We start from the raw sequence: 20,172 nt of genomic DNA, 5'->3' as shown, positions 1-20,172 counted from the left end.
TAATTCAGAAAGCTGTATGGTAACTGGAACCTTCATCCTGGAAAGGTGGTGAACAAATCTTGCTAAACAAATAGCTTTGCATATCAGTTTTGCAACAAGACGTCAATTTACATTACACTTTACATTTAAAATAATTGAAATATCACTATATTTTTACCTTGACATAATTTTTTCTTGTTCCACAAAAAAATCTTCAAATTGTGAATAAACCATCACCATATGCTTGAGTTTGTAGTTTATAACATTTCTGTCTACGCTACATAAGTTAGTGAATAATATTATTTTATTCATTTATATGGATATTAATATGATTCCAAAATTTTGAATGGTAGGGTAGATGCACACAGAGACTAACAGTGTCTGAGTTATGAATTCCAATGTGTTAGAAACGGAAAGGGCACATACCTGCATTTATGAGCACCAGCGCACTGAACAGCGCCACCTGCTGCTCAGTAAGCCTCAGAGCACAGAGACTGTGAGCAAAGTCAAACACGGCTGCGATAAAATCACCACATGCTGCAACACAGTTGTACATAAAAAGAATAAAATATCATTTAGAAAACACAAAGTCTACATTGCTTGTCCTAGATGAAAAGGAAGAAACTTTTTTTCTGGTTCTAACCCTCAGAAACCCTCTGCTGCAAATATGAAGTACTTTAAAGCAGTTTAATTATACTTAATTCTGACTAAATTTCTCTAAAATTACATATCCTCATAGTGCACACTCTAAACTGAAGCACCACATAATCTGTAGCAAAAACAATATATATTATTGTGAATTTCACACCATGCCAAATTCAAACATGTATGACAACTTTTGGCATCAATGTTTTTTTTTTCGAGCTAATATCTGTAAAAATATATGATGTTATGGTTTTCTTACAAACAGTTTAAAAGGGAGAAAAATGAAAATATATTAGCAAAAGTAATTATTAAGGATTAAACTATGCATTTTGTATGACGTTGCAATGTAAATCCAAAAAGGGCAGCGACAAATTTAAGTGAATAGAACTGAATTGAACTGAATTTAAGTTGTTATATGTTCAGCTTACCAAGAGACTTGAAAAGCTCAGTTCCAGCAAACTTTCCATCAAAGAAGACTGTGCTGTTTTCAGTGTTGAACATTCGACTCATGCGGACCAGAACCACTTCCATTGAACCTGAGCAAGAGAGACACACAGACAAGCACATAAGAAAAGAAACAAAAACACACAGAATGAAAATAAAGGCAGGCAAAGAGCAAATGAAGACATAAAGGAAACCCAGACAATAAGAGAAAGAGTGAAAAAAACACAAGGACATATGGAGGAATGAGTACTGACCCTGCAACACCCTACAAAGCACAACTGCAAAATGTCTGATTAACAGATGTGTCTCACCACTCTTGAGCAGAGCAATTTGATCATTCTGACCAAGCTGACGGAACCCTGGGATGCGCTTTGCAAACTCCACCACGTACTGCACAGCATCTGTTAGTCTCACTGCACAGTGCTGCCACATCTCATCTACAGACTGCAGAGAAAGAGACAGCATAGGCAAATATTCACATGGTTGCTGTAGTTTACAAAGTTCTTGGTACTAATAGGTTTAAGGTAACTAGAGATAGGTATAGCAGCCTTAGCCCAACACAAACACGCATGTAGCCACCAAGAACAATCGTTTGGGTACCTCTAATTTAAACAGTGGTGATTGTAATGTCACAGTAAAAGTGTAGTACCTTGCTCTGGTAAGCATGGATCTCCTCCCTGCTGAAAATCTTCCATCTGAGAGCATGTATCTCCTCCACTCGATACTGACTTGTCTCCCTGTAGGAGCGTACTATACTTGCACACAGCTCCTCTATAAACACACACACACACACACACACACACACACACACACACACATATATATAGAGCTTTGGTGAGAATCCAAAGAAGGAAATTCTTCAAATTTTCAAAATATTTGCACAATTCAATCACTGAGGTGTGAATGCAGTCATTCGTAGTGGTTTGATGTGAAATGCTCTGTTCTAGAGAAACTTACAGAGTCAGGATCGTTCACAGTAGAGGTGATGGCAACTACATGTCTGAAGTTTAATGCCTGTTAAAGCTACTTCAAAGAAAGCTATTATATGAAATGTTTATAAATACATTGCCTAATGCCTATGACATTGTTGTACAAAAGGTCTGAGATAAGGTTAAGATTTTCAAATTCCATTGTTTGTGGGGAGGTACATGCAGTGTACTGCAAGGCAAAATAGTCCACAAAACTAACCCAACACTATTTTGCCATTATCAACAGTACATATAAAAACTGCTTTGTTGTGAGCAACATCTAGCCACACCAGAAAACTCTGTTGTGAGCAACATCTAGCCACACCAGATGCTTCTGATAAAGTCACCTGAATTAAAAATTTAACAGACACTCTCTGTCTTTTTCTCTCTGACTCACCTATGTGCATTGAGGTAGGGTAGGGGCAGAATGAGCCTTCGAGGTCAAAAGGTCGTAATCCTATTTCACACCCAGGCATACTCAGGATGGTCTCGGGAGTGGATCTTCTGGACTCAAAGCCTAGGAATAAGGAAGAGAGACAATGATTGAGAAAGAAGCAAATGAAAAAAGGAGAAAAACTGATTAATAATAAAATTGATGAGCTGTTACTGTCCTCCACTTTAATGATCTTAAATATATGTTTTGTTTTGGCTATTGTAAAATACAACCCACAGACATGAAAGAAACACAATTATGACCTTGATAAGATAGAAAACAATGAGCCTCTTTCACGTCACCTCTTCCTGACGGTGAAAAGCTGCTGCTGTCTCCACCTCTCTGAGAATTCCTGTAGGCCAGAGCTGTAGCCTGGGCCTCACCTGTGGCACAGCCTAAGTAGGGATGTGCTTCTGGTGGGCAGTTGGGGAGCTCCTGGTCTAGGGTGTAAGAGTAAGTTGGGGCTAGTGGTTGAATTAGATGGGGTGAGCGGCCCCTGGGCTCTTTGCTGGGCCGGTACGCTGGCAGAGGCTGGGGCTCCACTTGGCTGGCCTGGAGACGCTGCTGCTGCCGGTGCCTCTCCACCTCCGCAAACAGAGTGTCTCTCTGACGCTTGGACATGCGGCCAAACTTCACAGCTGAGCAAGAGAGAGTGCAATCAAACACCAATGCTTCCTAAGTACTAGTAATAAGCTATCTACAGTACTGTTTCAGGCCAGCAAAGAAAATTGTTTAAAACTAATTACATGTGGAGTATGTGTGTTTTTCCTTGTAAAACCATTATGTAATATTAGAATTAATACAAATAAGCTTATAGCTAGCATGATTGGTCTTATACATTTCTAACACAATCAAAATTACTTGGGAAGTCACAAAGCAACATGCTTTTACAATAGGGGCCATTTCAAAAAGTGATGGGGACAAAATGGGTCATTTCAAAAATGTATAACTGGTTAATAAAAATCTGGAAAATGGCAGAAATCTCCTGCTAAATTTGTGTCAAATGTTTTCCATCATATTAACATTAAGTCTTTATTTCTTCAGTAGAGCCTGTAAGGCTTTATCCTTATGCTGCTGGACAGGGTGGTGGAATCAGGGCGCTGGCTGCTTGTTTCAAATTCAAAATTTAACAGAAATTTAAGGCCATTTGAAGCGCTGCAGGTGAGAGAAGGTGAGCTTGAAGGTCAGATAAATTAGCTAGCTAGGTTACATAACATTACCACCATCTAGCCTTTATTGCTGCACTATGCTGTGCTTATGTTAAAGATTCATGAATCTGTTCTGACGAATTGTGCTACCTTGTCAAAACCTGTCTGACCATAGTGCAAATTTACAGCTAGTTAGCTAACTCTTTACTTAAAACACAGACGGATGTATTGATAGCTTCAGTAACTGAATCAGAAGATGCTAGTTACCAACATTACAACAACAGGTAAGTTAACGTTAGGATTGTTTAATAGCCTAAACCATCATCTCACTCGATGCGTAGGAAAAACTGTTAGAACAATGGTGTTGTCTAAATATCCTAACTTAACTAACCTAGCTTAGTTAGCGACATTAGTGTATATTTATAGTAGCTAGTTAGTAGCTAGCTAAATCTATATAAAGCTAACGTTACAGGTAGGACATTCTGATAATGCCTCATTCACCTTCTCAGAAAACGCTGACAGCATTAAAACTATAGTTAGTTAGTTAACTTAGCTAGGTTAGCTAGCTATGTAAAGTGTTTTAATAGGCTAAAATATTTTGTCAAAGCTATTTTAAACAGCTTTAAGTTACAAAGCTGTTATTAAGCTAAGTCTGTATAATAAACGTAAAGTAAGGTGAAATTATGCTCCATTCACATAGTTACGTCGGAAAAATATCTTTCCGACCTCATTGCGCTACACGGCCGACAGCGGCAGTGACATCACCACGTGTTACACCTCCATGGTACTAACGGCTGACCTATCTACCTACAGCTCGGTGAGAAAAAGAAACAGCTGAAAGCGCCAGGCGCCATGCAGAGGTTAGCATGGTGACTGGGTTGCAGACGAAAATGGATGTATATCAGAGGAGAGCTTTATCAGTGTAGACTGTTTATTTAAGGTGCTAAATCGACAGTACTGTTTCTTTTACAATGTGTAATTCTGTGCTTGTCAAGAGTTCAACCAGGAGACGTATGGCAAGTTCTCTGGTACGGCGTCCATTGCTCCCAAAAAATGAACATCCGGTTTGTTCCACCAAGTTGGTAAAATTGAACTCTTGATGGAGTTCCGTTCACTGCTGTGGTACGCAGAGCGCTGCCACTGGCGTGGAAAATGTTTGGACATTAAAGCTTTTAAAATACTAATTTAAGTTATAATGATGGGAACTGAAGTTTCAAGCATTGAGTCTGTAATGGAGAAAGGCCATGCAGGACATTAAATATCTGGCAAAATATGGGTGTCGGATATGTTAGTGGTGTCAACATTAAGCTAGTTAACTAGTTAGTAAGGCTTTAGGTTGAGACCAATTTAATCCCACATAAAAAAAGTGTCTGTCTCTAAAGCGAATTAAAATGCAGTAATCAAATGTACTGCAGTTAAGGCACATTGCCTGCTGCCCATCTCCTCAACATAAGTGTAGATTATATACTGACAGATGCATTTTTCAAATTGATAAATACTATTATTATGTTATATTATTATAGCCATATCTAACACGCATTATCAGTCTTAAGACTTTTGGGTCATAGCTGCTTTTTACTTACAGTATAATCAATAATTTTTCATTGAAATAATAAGGGGAGTTTTTATGGAATTACATTTTTTTAGGTAGGGGTTGCCTCAAGGAGCATGATGTCCCATTTTCAGGCTTGCTTCTTTAGGTTTCTTCCCTTTTCCCATTACTGAGAGGTTTTGCCCTCTATCCCAACTCATTTAATGCTTTAGGCCTACTCATCATGGGGCTCAGATCTAAATTTTTGTAGTGCTGGGAGTGACAGTGAATGCACTCTGTACAGTGTGTTTTGTCTTGTTTCTGAACACTGTGGAGCTTGGGGGATAATTGTTCCTTGTAAAGGATGTTGTGGTTGAGATAAGGACGTGTATACCCAGACTATTCTGTTCTGTGGTGTTCTGCTTTAATATAAGTGTTCTGGTAGAAGCAATCTGTTTAAATCTGATAGACTAATGGATGTTGCAGGATAATGTATTCTGCTTCACTTTTACCTCTTCGTACTTTTGGTTTTACTACAGTGACTATATAAAGACTTTAAATATCCCACCATATCCTCCATTTTTCTTGTGTTTTATTTTTTTCCCTAAGATCCCCCTCAGATTCTGTGATTTTATTTATGAAAACCATTCATATTTCATGTCTCTGATCTGTCAAACATTTGCATTTTAAAAAAGCAAGTGGAATTTAAACACGTTTATCTAGTTTATAAGTTGCAAGAATTCATCTAAAACTATTAATACATGTCTATCCCTGTCTCATTCTCTTTCTCACTCTCTCTTACTCACCGTCCCGACTCATTCCTTGGGCAACACATTTCTTGAGGCGGCAGCTCTGGCAGCGGTTCCTGCTGGCACGGTCAATGGGGCAGTTACTCTGTCTAGAGCAAGAATACTGCACACTGGAAGACTGACTTCTCCGGAAAAACCCCTAAAGAGAAGAAGAAGGCAGGCATGAGTCAGAGAGAGAGTGAGAAAAATAGAGCACAACACCATAAATCAAGTATGTTCATTTTAACTTCAGCACTATGTGCTAAATTACATGCCTGAGCATGATTAATAGGTCCTGTTCTCACCTTGCAGCCCTCACAGGTGATGACCCCATAGTGAACGCCTGATGATTTGTCTCCACAGATCTTACAGGGGATCACCTCAATCTGAGCTGTACACACCCACAAATACACACACAAATTCAGTGACAGCTATTGTATATGGCAGCTACTCCCATGACCAATATAACACCCATGGTTGGGCATATCAATATGTAGACTTGGTAGTGACGTTCAACATTAAATGAGATTGACAGCAATTCCAAAACCTCACTACCTGCCACTAAAACAAGGTAAAAACTTATATGGAGAAATTATTCTCATGAAGTGTAAAATTTGTTCATACAACGTAGAAAATATTACTACTTTAGAGCATGAAGTATTTACAGGAGCTTTATTCATTTAAATCCAGTTTGATCTTCGAACTTCAGTTTGAATGGATAAACCCTGATATTAACCAGCAATAAGAGAAACTGCAAAACTGGTCCCAAATCAGTATAGAAATCCAAACTTTTCCTAATGCATATCTGTCATTTTATCATATCTAGTATCACATCTGACCAACTTCCCTGAAAGTCCTGAGATAACATTGTGAACTGTTGTGAGCTCTCATGTCTTATTTTATAAACAGTGATGTGTGATCACTGAAAGCCCAGCTAATCCCAATTTTATGTGTGAATAAAGCAACACTGTTGCTTTACATAAAAATCATAGAACTATCAGATATCAGCCCAAAACCCAAAACAGGGCAACAAATTAAGGATGTGTGTGCATGTGAGTTGTGGTGTTAGGGGGTGCGGGTGTGCATGTGTGTATTTGTGGTCGATATTTCAGTAAATGTAACCTGCTGACTTCTTGGAACTCAAATGTGTTTATGTGGCTATCTGGTGTGCACACACTATCCTGTAACCAAAGAACCAAAACCTACCTTTCTCACTCACATCCTCACTCACCACCACCCCATCCCCCACCCCCCATCCAAAGAGAAAACTTTACTTAAATTCTGTCCAACCCCATTTCCAAAATAAGTTGTGACAAATTTATGTAAATAAAATCAGAACGCAGTGGTATGCAAATCATTTAAACCCTATATTCACCTGAAAATAATACAAAGACAACATAGCAAATGTTGAAAAAATTTGTTTTTTGAAAAATATGTGACTATTTTTAATTTGATGCAACATGTTTTAGAAAAGTTGGGATGGGGCATGATTACCACTGTGTTACTTCACCTCTTCTTGTAACAAACACACTAAGCATTTGGGAACTGAAGAGACCAACTGCTATAGTTTTGAAAGTGAAATGTTTTCCCATTCTTGCTTGATATAGGATTTCAGCTGTTCAACACTTTGTTGTATTTTTCTTTTCATAATGCGCCGAATGCTTTCAGTGATGACAGGTCTGGACTGCAGACAGGCCAGTTTAGCACCCAGACTCTTTTACTATAGAGCCATGCTGTTGTCATTTATGCAGAATGTGGTTTGGCATTGTCTTGCTAAAATAGTTCCTTGCCAAAGTGTTCCCTAAGAAAGATGTTGTCTGGATGGCAGCATATGTTGCCCCAAAACATGTATATCATAAAGTATTAATGATGCCTTCACAAATGTGCATGTCACCCATGCCATATGCATGAATGCACCCCCACACCATTAAAGATGCTGACTTTTGAACTGTTTGCTGATAAGAGGCTGGGTGATCTTTAGCACAGAGGATGCAGTGTCCATCATTTCTAAAAATGTCAAAAAAGAATTTACCTCAATCTTAAATGAGCTCAGACCCAGAGAAGGCAGCAGCATTTCTGTATCCTGTTTATATGGTTTCCTCTTTGCATGGTAGAGTGTTGACTTGCATTTGTGGATGTAGTGGCAAATGGAGTTCACAGACAGTGGTTTTCAGAAGTGTTTCTGAGCCCATGCAGTGATTTCCACTACAGAATCGTGTCTGTTCTTAGTGTGGTGCTGCCTGAGGGGCTCAAAATCATGGCCAGCCAAAAGTGTTTTTTAGCATTGTCCCTTGCATACAGATATTTCTCAGGAAACAATATTATTATATTTATGTTGAGAAATATTATTTCTAGTTATTATTATAATATTATTATTTATTGCACAATTTGGCTGTGCAGTCTTTCGCAGAGTGGTGAACCCCACTTAATCTTTACCCTGTCTGGGATGCTCTTTTTATACCCAATCATGTTACTGAGCAGTTGCCAATTAACCACCGGGTGTTTTTCAGCATTATATTTTACCGGTCTTTTGTTGCCTCATCCCAACTTTTTTTAAATGTGTTGCTGGCTTGAATTCAAAAAAGGCATTGTCACAATGCACACGGTCACAGATGTGATGCATAGTTACATCCCTGCTTTCCTGTAATCAGCTAAAATGGGTAGATTATCATGCAGTGATGTGCTCTTCTCATGTTCATTCTTCGAGAGTAATGAAACTACTTCTTTCTAGGACACAAAAAAATGGTTTATCGCTTGACTAGCTGTAAAATGTTTAGTCTGAAACTGACTCCTGGAAACTGACTCCCATATTTTTTGAAGATCAATTTTTTGAAACCCAAACTGCTTTTGAAACTACAGTCCACAGATCATAGGGAGTATGCAACACACTCTAAAAAGTGACACACCACTATCTTGTGTTGCCCATTTTAACATTATTTGTGTCATACTGTTTTCTGATTTAACACATTCTGTGTTAAAACTTATCCAAAATGTATTATCCATAACTGGGTATGAAAATATTTCAACATATTTTTGTTAAAAAACAACACAAAATGTGTAATTTTCAACTGAACACACTGATGTGTCTATTTAGAGATGGAATGCATTGTTTTTGAATACACCTTTTTGAAGAGTGCAGTGAACCGATAATGATATGAAGTGACATTTTTTACATTTTAAAATAAAGAAAACTAAATAACTTCTAAATCTGTAAAAATAATGAAACAATAAAATATTGTTGTAAATAACTGTATATGCACCATCATTTATTTTTCAAATAATTGTGGAATGAGTTTTTTCTCTCTTATCAAAAAAAAAAAAAAAAAGGCGAATATGGAAATAAAGTATTCCTGCAAATTGTCATATAAAAGCAAACTCTCAATGAGGTACTGGTTGGGTTTTTAACTACAAAGGCCAGAGTTTAAGATTAAGAAATACAGTATTAGGCTGTTAAACCAACTGTTTTAAAATATTTATCTTTGCAGTAAGTGTATGTTTTCTTACAAACACATTTTAGAACATTAGAGTGAAAACAAGGGGAAAAAATCAATGAATATGAATACAGTAAGAAATGTATTTAGATTTTGAAAAGTCATTAATATCTTAGTTAGAAGAATACAGTTAGAAGAACACAGGTTTGGTACCTGAAATATTTATCCTTGGGTCAGTTGGACGCAAGCAATTTAAATGTCCAGAAAATGAGGATAATTAAAATTTTACTTTGTTTCTTTACAAAAAATAATATCAGTCATTCATTTAGCGACATGAAACTTTGAATGTAATAAAAGGTAATAGGAGGGTTACATATCATTTTTATAACACTTTTGCACGGTTGTGTACATGCTCAGACCTTTATCATTTGTCTTATGAAAACAAAAACATTCATTAAGAAAATATCAAGGAAAACACCAAGTTTGAGTCTAAAGAAAAGTGGTAAATGATGATAGCTATTTTTCTGGCTTTTTATGCAGCTTACCTTTATCAAAGCTCTCAGGAAGAGATTTCTAATTGTGGACGAGATTTTTAGTTTAGGTATAACAGCAGAGATACCTTGACAGTTGTTTGCAATCAGTGAGCATCCATCAAATTTTCTATACTGACAATGGTTTGATTAAAACAAACATTTCAGTGATGTGGATTTAGACACCATCTTTGCTTTAAAGCAGGTCTTTATAAATGTGTCCAGTGAGGTTTAATCACATTTGGGTGAAACAAAAATTTAAGGAAATGCAATAAAAGTTGCTCCATTCACAGCTTTTATTTGTTGTTTACATTCATTCCACACATTTGTCAGTGTCTGAAATATTTGTGAAAACTTGTTCATTAGGGGTTTAGAGGGTTAAAATCAACATTGTCTTCGAAATGTCTGTAGATTTTCCTAAAATGTTTTTTTTTACTTGATTTGTGTTTATTTGAGGTGCAAACTAAAAGCAACTAAAATCTAAAAATAATAATAATATCTAAAGATATTAAGTTTGGAACTGTGGCTAAGCCAAGAACAAATCAACCTGCAAGCTGTTCCTCAATTCAATTAAAAATAAAAACAAATGTGTTGCTTTTGATACAAAGACAGGACAGAGCATGTGGAAATGCATTTGATTAAAATCTTAACAGAAAACAGAATACAGAGATTTATAGCTTTTGTCCACTAGGGGGGGAGAGCACTGTGACTATACTGACAGGAGCCCCCCAAAACTGTGTATTCATTTTTTTTTTCTTTTTACTTTTCTAATGTTAGCTATCTCTTTGTTATGTAACAACAACACTCCTTACTTTCTGTCCCTGAAAATCTACAAACACTCATGTGAGTAAATGAAATCTTCTGTCCCTGAGCCTGATCTTAGAGAGTTTTTGCTGTGTGGAAACAGTGAAATAGTCAGTGGAATCTGAAAAAATCATATTAACGTAACCTTTTACAACAGAGAATTAAAGTTTCCTCTCGTCCATTTTCCCACCAGGGCCATCAAAGGCTCTACTATGCTGAGGGGATTCAGTATGACAGGGGCGCATCTCATTCAAAGGTGAAAACATCAAAAACTACAAAACATCTCACGAAAAATAGAGAGATACAAAGAAAGACGAAGAGAGAGAAAGAGAGAGAGAGTGGGGGAATATTTGACAGAGAGAGGAGGTGGACTTGAAGGTGTCAACCTCAGAGGCTTTTTAAGTGGTTTACTGGCTTTTCTTTCACTCTGACTATCCCTCTTTCATGCGTTCTCTTGCTTTTTCCTTCCCTTTCTCTGTCTCTCTCACAAAGGATGTGCCTGCCAGTAAGAAACTCTTTTATCTGTGTTTTTCGCTGCCAGGAATGTCCATCCCCCTCTCCTTTTCTACCCCACAGCTATCTCTCCTCCAACACGACTTCTTACCCCCTTTCTTTCTGTCCCTTTGCTTTTTTTTCTTGCTCCCATTCTCCTCTCCAGTGAAGATACTCATAGAATCGTACATATTCATTATGGCATTTCCATAGGTGGGGGATCAAAACTATTCCATTTGGGGACAAACAGCCAACTAAATTTGCTCCTTTTCATGAGAGCATTGCTATTGTGTCACATAGTGTGTATGTTTCTGTGTCAGTGTGTTTATGTCAGTGTGTCAGCTTTTGTGTGTGCCCTGATTTTGGGCACCGAAAGGAACTCCAGAAAGCTCTTCATATCCGCAGAATGTACAGTATGCATAGAACGAGCGGGGGGTGTGTGTTTATTAAAGAATGTGTAAAAACGTCACATAGATCATTGTTTGTGGTATAATGTTATAGGTACATTCTTAAGAATGTGAACAAGTTAAATGCCATTGGTTGTAGAGTGTTGTAGACCATAAGGCATTACAAAATGCCTGTGTGTATGTTGGGGGCACCGAGAGCACAGTTGCGGGCCAGGTGAATTTCCTGTTGTTTGATGCTGACAATAACAACTAAGTGAACCACGAAGAGCTGATCTGCTCTTTCTCGTCTAGTTTTTTTTTCTCTCGCTCTTCTGGTTGGGACTGTCCATGCTGTCTTCTGGCTGGCTAGTTAAAAGGAAATACCTCATGTTTGTACCAACACCCCCACATTTCTCCTTCACACCTCCACATTTGTTAGACTGTCGTCTTTTTTCTTTGAGAGGATGTAAACACCTTAATATGGGTTTTACATCGTGGAAATTCCTTTCTCTGTTTCTTTTGGCTCATGAGTAATATGAATCGGCATTTGATCCTCGAAATCCGCAGGCTCACTCTCGTGTTTTCTGTTCATGCGTTGAAGAATACGCCATCACCTAGCTCAAAATTACGAACCAAAGAGGTTACAACTAACATATCCATGCTCTGCCCATTAATGTTATTTCATAGTTGCAAGGTTTACAAAATGTTTACAAAAATCCATTCAACTTAATGAGCTCATAAGTCAAGTTCAAGCGATTTTGTTTATTTTGTGTGTGTGTGTGTGTGTGTGTGTGTGTGAAAGTTCACACTGGTAGGAGATATCAGGTGTAGCTTTTTGTTACGTGATTGAGCTCATGTTAACAATGGAGAATTCTAAATCAGTTTAGCAACAACAACATAAAGCAGCTCAGTAGCATAGCATTTGGAAATGGGATTGTCAGCATTATGTAGTGAATATAGAGCTAGATTTATTAAGCTGGGTGTGTTAAAATTCTGAAATTTAGCACATGCAGCTGGCCCTATCTTGAAACTGATTTTCCTATGGCCTATCATTTAAATGGCTTCACGTTCCAGCAATTCTCAGCTGCTAAAAGACAAGCAGTTCGGGAAATCACTGCAAGTAAAATGAAAACAGTTAAAACTTAAATCTGTTTGTCTCATATCCCACATAAACAGAAACAGTATTTCAGTGAGTGTTTCAAAGATCATGGAATCATGTTTATTTATTTATTTATTTTACACTTTTTAGAATAAAACATATAATTGAAACGACGTGCTGTTTAAAATGTGTAGCCTTGCTCCAAGGATCCAATGAATGCAAAGTGAGGGACAAGTAAAAAAGAAAAGCTAAGAAATAAATAAGTTTATAAAATGAAGAAAGCAAAAAGAGAAGCCTGCATTTAATAAACTGGCCTTTTCAGTCCGAAAAAAAAGGGCATTTTCAAAGTAACTATGCATCCTTCTCCTTGCAATTACATAATATTCAATTATTTCATGTCTTTATTAAGTTAATATGCGTAGTGTACTCTGCTGTTTGTCACCTCAGTAGTGCATGCATATTCATGAAGTCAGGTGCGCAAAAACGTGTAGCTTAGCAGAGACCTTGTGTGCATGTGCAAAAGAGTTTTGCACACACATTGATAAATCAGCTGTGAGTAATACATTTGCGCCACGCAAGCATTCAGTAAATAGTGACCCATAAACTCCAGTCTAAATTCACTGGGTTGAATAGGTTTTTAGCAGCCTTTATTCAAGCTTATCCAAACTAGAATGTATTCATTGGCGAAGCATAGATAGGTCAGCTGCAGATTAAACACTGAAACTTCAAAAATGCATTTTATGCTGAAGTAACAAAGTCCATGTATAATGATTCATGTATGACTTAATTTGATTGAATGAAATTGTGTGGCATAACTAAATTAATGGTAAACAAGCAAACAAACAAATGCACACACACATCAATGCACACACACAAATGCAGACACAGCAACTTCCACATTTTGAAACAAAGCGTTAACCTAGCATTCTAATTCTGCCTCAACACCCCACTGAAACCACATGCTGATAAAGAGTAAATACTCTCTCTCGGCTTTCCATCTCTCCTCCATCTCTCTCTCCACCTCAACCACATGCTGATACATAGAAAAAGCTGTCACGTTTCTCTTTTTCTGCCCTCATTCCTTATCTCGCCTCTTTTCTATGTCTATCATGCTATCTGTCCATTCTAACCACTCATAAAGGTAAAGGTATGTAGACGTTGCAGCTGAAGAACACACAAATGAAACTAATGCCGGCCAAGCTTCATCAGATAGGATTAAATAATGCCGCAGCGTACAAGAGTGGTGAACAAAATAAAAAAGCAGCAGATAAAATTGCAACACATTGGAGCTCTGTACAAAATCAAACATGTAATTTATCATGAATATTAACACTTTGTGGTTATTAAATCAAGTTGATATCCGTTTTACTAATGGCCCACATCATTAACAGTTATTTAAGCTGATGGCAGTCATTTTCCACAGTCCTTAGAACAAGCAATGGTAGATTGGGTGCATTGGTTGAGGCAAATAAAAGTAAACCCATTCATGAAACTTCACAGCGCTCATTAAAAAACAAAAAATTGCTTTAAATTCTAAGTTATCTACTGAGTAAATGTAGATAGAAAAAAGAGGGCTAATTGGGCAGTTCAGACACTTTAGGCTTGTACTTCAAAAGTTGCAAAAAATGAACAAGAAAAGATTTACAAATCGATAATTACAATTAAGTTATGACAATCGTTGGTTAAAATTTCATAATTGTGACAGCTCTAGCACTAAAACATTTTACCCAGTAGAATATTCACAGGTTTGGCCATTTTTAGGGGTTCATTCACTCATGTATATTGAGTGATGCTTTAAAAAGTAAAGACTCTATGTACAAGCTTAATCAGTACTATCACTCGCTTATCTTTCATGAAGTTGGTGAATCTAACCCAACTGCCAAAAAAGGATGTTAACAGACCTAAATAAAGTAAATGTTATCTCTACCATGCAAATCTTTTACCTCGATTTGATTCGATTATATCTGTGAAGTTATGCTCACTTACAGAAACAAAGATATGATCACCCTGTAACCGTAAGTCAGATTGAAGTGGAGATGTTATCTAGTAATGATACAACAAAATACCCCACAGTGAAGTTCAATTCATAGGAAAAAACACAGCTACAAACCTCTTGTATATCAGTTATTTCCACAAAGAGCTATAGTTGCTTTGTGTGCTGAAAAAGCTAAATAAAAAGGAAAACATGAAAAACGACAAAAACAGAGGTAGTTTTGACAAAACGGGAGATAAGGTTTTGTCCAAACAGCGATATACATATCACATTTTAAGATACTTTTCTTTACTCAGAAAAGCATAACAATCACACCATCAAAGTTCAGTCTTAGATTTTGGCTGCATTTTCTGATTCTCTTGATTTGAGTAAACCCAAACTCATTAAGTGATGTTGAGGTCTAAACTCTAGGGTGGTTGTTCCTATGTACTGAGAATTCCAATGATTTCCTGCCAATTTTCTTCTTTTTTGTGCAACAGCTTCATGACAGCTACATATTCTGTGTTGTCTTCTCACAGTGGAAGAGTGTTTTTGACTGGAACTTAAATAAAAGTGGTCTCTGACTTTTGCACAACACTATATATGTATAAATCTTTTTCTTCATATATGCCTTATTTTTAAGTGTAAATTTTGCACCTGTATGTCAGAAACAGTTGTTGCATTCCTGGTATCGTCAGCCGTCTTGGACTGAGATCTCGCATTTCAGCTTGCAAGAGGTTTGCAGAGTTTTTTGTTTTTTTTCCACCTCAGTTGTTGAAAGGTCTTCATTGTCACAATAGTAAATCCAGCAGTGCCAAATCCAGGTCCTGATTTGGGTTTTTAAGAGCTCTAAGATGTGACTGAGTCAATGCACAATACACTCTGATAACTCATATTAATAATTCTCAATAATCCTCATACTCCTGTGACATTATACGCATAAGCAAATACCTTTGGCTAGTTAGACATATTTTCATGATTTTACTCTTGTTTTTGGCAAGACGACATGTTTTACCTTGACATTGGAGACAGCTGAAGGGGGATGGGTATACTTGAAAGGGTTAAGAGAGAAGAACTTATTGTTTCCTATAAAATTACTAATCAAATATATCTTTTTAGTAGTTGCAAGTTTGAAGAAATGATTGAGAGTCACTTTGATAAATTATTACACTTCGACTGTACAGTGTGTTATTCGATAATCTTTAATGATGTGGTTGGAAGCAGAAATGGAAAATCACTCACCAGTTGCTTCTAGATAGGGGAGTGAAAATAATGGGTAGACGCTTCTCACTGTAACCTTCATCCTTTTTTTCCCTGAAACCACCGTCAGCATTTTGCATGGTAAACACTTTAAAACCTCAAAGTTCCACTAACGGAAATCCTCAAGATGAGCATAAGACCGCCTCATCAAGACAAAACACAAAGAGAGAAAACCAGACTATTGGTGGGAGAAAGTGAATTAACCCCTTTAATAGCCAGGGCCCACCAGCCCAAGTTTTATTATTAGAATACCTCAGCCACCTTGCATTAAAGTCCCTGTAGTTGCTAAATAAAAAGCCTTAGTATGTACTAAGTCTGGGAGTTTATGGGGTTAAAATGCATTTAACACAGACTACTGCAAACAAACAACCAAGGAACTAAAAGGATTGCATACACTGTTGGCATCATACACAAAATATGTTGGAAATATCTCTTGTAATTGACTAATCTTTCCTAACTCACAATAAAGTAAAAATAAAGTAACTATCTATTCCAAATCAGTGATACTGTAAAAGCCACAACTGTGCTCTAATATTCAGCCTTAATGATTAAAAAATGCCGATGATTTAGTTTGCCTGAATTTGTATTTGTATATATACGTTGTTGGGACAAAACCTTTTATGGTAACTTTACAGGAGAAGGAAAAAACATACTTTACTTCTAATGTAAGTCAATGGAATCAGACTTTTGTGACAGCTGTGGTGTGTGTGTGTTTGTGTGTGTGTGTGTATATATATATATATATATATATACACACATATCTGAAACTCACACAAGCAAACACAATATTCTGGGTATTTGATAGCGAGAATTTCTGTTGTTACAAATGAAAATGAGACAGTGACAGAGGGGTGGAAGGTCGTAAAGGTTTCAGAAAGGTGAAGGTTTCATAACCAATGTGTGAACATACCACAGAGCACATACTAGTAAAATGTAAAGGATAGAAAACACACAAAAAAATTGAATGTACATTTGAGTGTTCCGAAGAGACAGTGTTTTTTGTTTTTAGGAATCAGAGGATGTAGTGCCTAATGTCTGTTTAGCTGGTTTGAAGATATGAAGACCAGTTGAACAGAAAATAAAGTAATAAGTAAACACACATAAATGCTACCGTTCCCACATACACAGAAAGACAAAACGGAATGCATGCAGCAGTGTGCGCTGACAATATCACTCATTACACTTTATTCTTAATCTAAACATTAAACATAAATAAATATTTGTACTTGCGTTGGTGGTGAAAAATAGCATCACATAAAACTGTGTATGCATACCTGTGCACATAACTATGGCTAAATACACACACACACACACACACTCACTCACACAAACTCTTATTTGGCATTGAAAGAGTGGCTCCGGCAACAAAGCAGTTGTGCAGCTTGTAATTATGAAGTGAGAATCTAGTGCAGCAGTGCGGATGTATTATCCTGCAAATACGGGATACATACTGGATACTGCTTTATCTACAGTGTCTTTCTGACTATCCCCCTTTCTTATTCCCTTCTCGCTGCTGGAAAAGACCCGTCCAGAAGTGGCCCTTTTAATCTGTCACAGGCACAGGCATAGCGCTACTTTTTTCCTCCAGATTTCATCCTACTGAATAGTTCCTCATTGTGCCTCTTGCTTTCTCTCTCACACAAACAAATTGCAAAGGTTGCATACTCGAGAGATACACAATCAAAAATGCTTATAGAATTCAGAAGACAACTGATTGGAAAATTATTTAACTGCTTATTACATCTCAAATGGCTAAGAAATAGCTTAAGAATAACTCAACCAGATCACACAGTCTTCCATATATTTAAATAATAATAAGCCTTAGAATCTCTGATTACAGATTGATCTTTGATTATTGATAGAACTTTGATTACGAATTTTAATTGTGTTCTCATACAATGTCAGTTTTATCAATTCTGAAACAGTAGACCGGCAAAACACAAAGCTAATGTTTTTTCACCTGTCTAAAATGGCGCTGGTCAACCAAGATAGGCTTTGATTTAATACTTAAGTAATTTTCACCTTTTGTGTTAGCAGTGTTAGCCTTTAAGTTTCAGCATAGATCTGTGGAAGTAAAGGATGGACTCAGAACCAGCTTCAGCTGAGCTGTATAAAAAGAATTGTGAGTTTAATTTTCATACAAACCATGTTTATAAATATTTCCTGACTGGGCTTAATCTTGTTATGCCTTGTGATGATAAACTAATCAAAGCAGATAGTAAAAGTAGTGAGTATGGAGGTCTGCACGGCAGATTAACTGCTGTTAGGTAACTGTAAACCTGAAACTGCTCATAGAACATGCTAACACTTAAACTGCCACAGCTCTTCAGTAATTCAGACCTTTCAATGTATCATTATTTTGCCAGAAGGATATTGACTATGGGAAGGGTGTGGGCAGGAATGGAAATATAGGTGTTTTTTTGGCAAAAGGAACCAAATGACAGGAGTCATCTCTGAACCATGTCCACAGTCACGACAAAGTTCATTTCAACCTTAAAAACTTACAAGCTGCTTTTCCAGAGGCCAGTTAAGCCTAAAAAAATGTAGCTTTGGCATATTTATGTCAGGCACTGATGATACAGTGTTGTTCCTCTGATAATCCTGTAACTGTCTGATAAATACTTTCTCTGCATATTAATATTATTGTAGACTAAATGTGGGATAATAATAGTATGTTTAGCTGGCGTTTTAGAAAATAATACAGAAAAAAAAGAAATAGGATTTTTAGAAACAACAATTCACACACAAAACAATATTTGGGAAATGCATTATAAAAGCGTCACAGGGTTAATGTTAACCATTTAAGCAAGGATTCAAAGTGGTGATACTACCTTAAAGGGAATTCCACTGATTTTTCTAAATTTCTGTGTAATTCAGTTATTGAGATGATTCATAGTGTCATTCGGAGTGTTTGATATGAAATGGTTCATCATAGAGAGACTTCAGAGGTGGTAACAGGAACTGGAGTTGGAATATCTACAAATATATCCAAAATGACCAGTGAACCTGCACGTCTTCTAAGATTTAATGTGTAATGTTCATAAGGGTAAAATAGTAGTAAATCTGAAAAAGTAGATTTCTGTAAGGTAGGTTTTAGAGACTTAAACGCATCAGACGTCTAGTACCTGTCACCACCACTGTGAGTAATTCTGACTCGCTCAGTTTCTCACAACACATTTCACATTAGCGCTGCATAACTTTGTTTACATTTCCAATTTTTAAGTCTGTAATTTTTAAAAAATGGTGGAATTCCCCTGTAATATCCTACCATTTTATGTCCTGAGCGTTACAACCTGGTTTGAGAAACCAGGTCTTGTCTAGTGATTGAAGAGCGTGTACTTAGATAGAGGCCTATGCTCAGTAAGCCTGTCAAATAAAGGCCAGAGCACTCAGACAAAGCGCTCTGCAGTGAACACTAACAAAAATTCCGATGTTTGCAGTTGTCTGTAGGATGTCCAGAAAAAGAGCCAATGAGGCAATTAAAGAAGAATGAATAGAAAGCAAACATTCTAGAGTCTTCCAACAATCAAACAGAGATGTGGCACATTAACCACCAAAGTTTCTGTTTGTTTGTATTTGTTTGTTTGGTTAGTTCCAGTCTGAAAAATGTTTAACTTCTTTTGCACTGTATGACTACTGAATCCTAGTTTTTCGCTGTTCACTGGTAAATTTAATATTTTTTGTTCACAATTACTCAGTGGTGGACAGTAACTAAGTAAATGTAATTCATTACTGTATTTTTCTGTGTGTGTGTGTGTGTGTGTGTGTGTATCTATTCTTTACTGAAATATTTATATTTTGCGTGACTTTTTACTTTCACGCCACTACATTTCAAAGTCAAATATCTTACTTTTTACTCCACTACCTTTTGCGAAATCTGTTGTTCCTTTTGGCTTATGTGTGTATAAAAAGTAACATGTCAAATCGAAAGAAGCGCGAAGCAAGAACAGCAATCAGGGCACAGCGAGCACTTTGGTTTGAGCTTGTTTTGACCTGTTGGACATACCGACCCAGTGCAAGCATGTGATTCAACATCAGTGCAGCAGCGCAAAATTTTGGTAGAGTCTATCCAACATAAATGATGGAAGAAACTCCTGACTCTAACCTAACTTTGTGTAAATAGACCATAATATTGAAATATGTACACATATGCAGTTGTGTCTAGCATGTTTGTTTTTTTTTATTTATACAAACACTTTCATTTTATAATAAATTAGTTTCTGCTAGTTTGTGTTTATGAACAGAGACCTACCGATGCAGTA

At 36.8% G+C, this 20,172-nt stretch overlaps 1 protein-coding gene across 3 annotated transcripts in view; it reads right to left on the bottom strand.

Moving 5' to 3' along the window:
- Positions 1–20,172, bottom strand: part of rorc (RAR-related orphan receptor C) — a 35,088-nt gene that overhangs the window by 3,227 nt on the left and 11,689 nt on the right. For all 3 annotated transcript variants that reach the window (XM_017700459.2, XM_017700460.2, XM_017700461.2), the window contains 8 exons: positions 6,242–6,327; positions 5,955–6,096; positions 2,772–3,107; positions 2,434–2,553; positions 1,718–1,839; positions 1,380–1,512; positions 1,053–1,160; positions 406–516 (listed from right to left, as the gene is read on the bottom strand). In XM_017700459.2, coding sequence (XP_017555948.1) covers positions 406–516; positions 1,053–1,160; positions 1,380–1,512; positions 1,718–1,839; positions 2,434–2,553; positions 2,772–3,107; positions 5,955–6,096; positions 6,242–6,327 — 1,158 coding nt within the window. The remainder of the gene's footprint in view (positions 1–405; positions 517–1,052; positions 1,161–1,379; positions 1,513–1,717; positions 1,840–2,433; positions 2,554–2,771; positions 3,108–5,954; positions 6,097–6,241; positions 6,328–20,172) is intronic.

The sequence above is a fragment of the Pygocentrus nattereri genome, chromosome 3 (genome assembly GCF_015220715.1).
Source record: "Pygocentrus nattereri isolate fPygNat1 chromosome 3, fPygNat1.pri, whole genome shotgun sequence".
NCBI classification, from domain to species: Eukaryota; Metazoa; Chordata; class Actinopteri; order Characiformes; family Serrasalmidae; genus Pygocentrus; species Pygocentrus nattereri.
The sequence above is the reverse complement of the archived record's forward strand: the minus strand, read 5'-3'. Positions and strand labels throughout refer to the sequence as shown.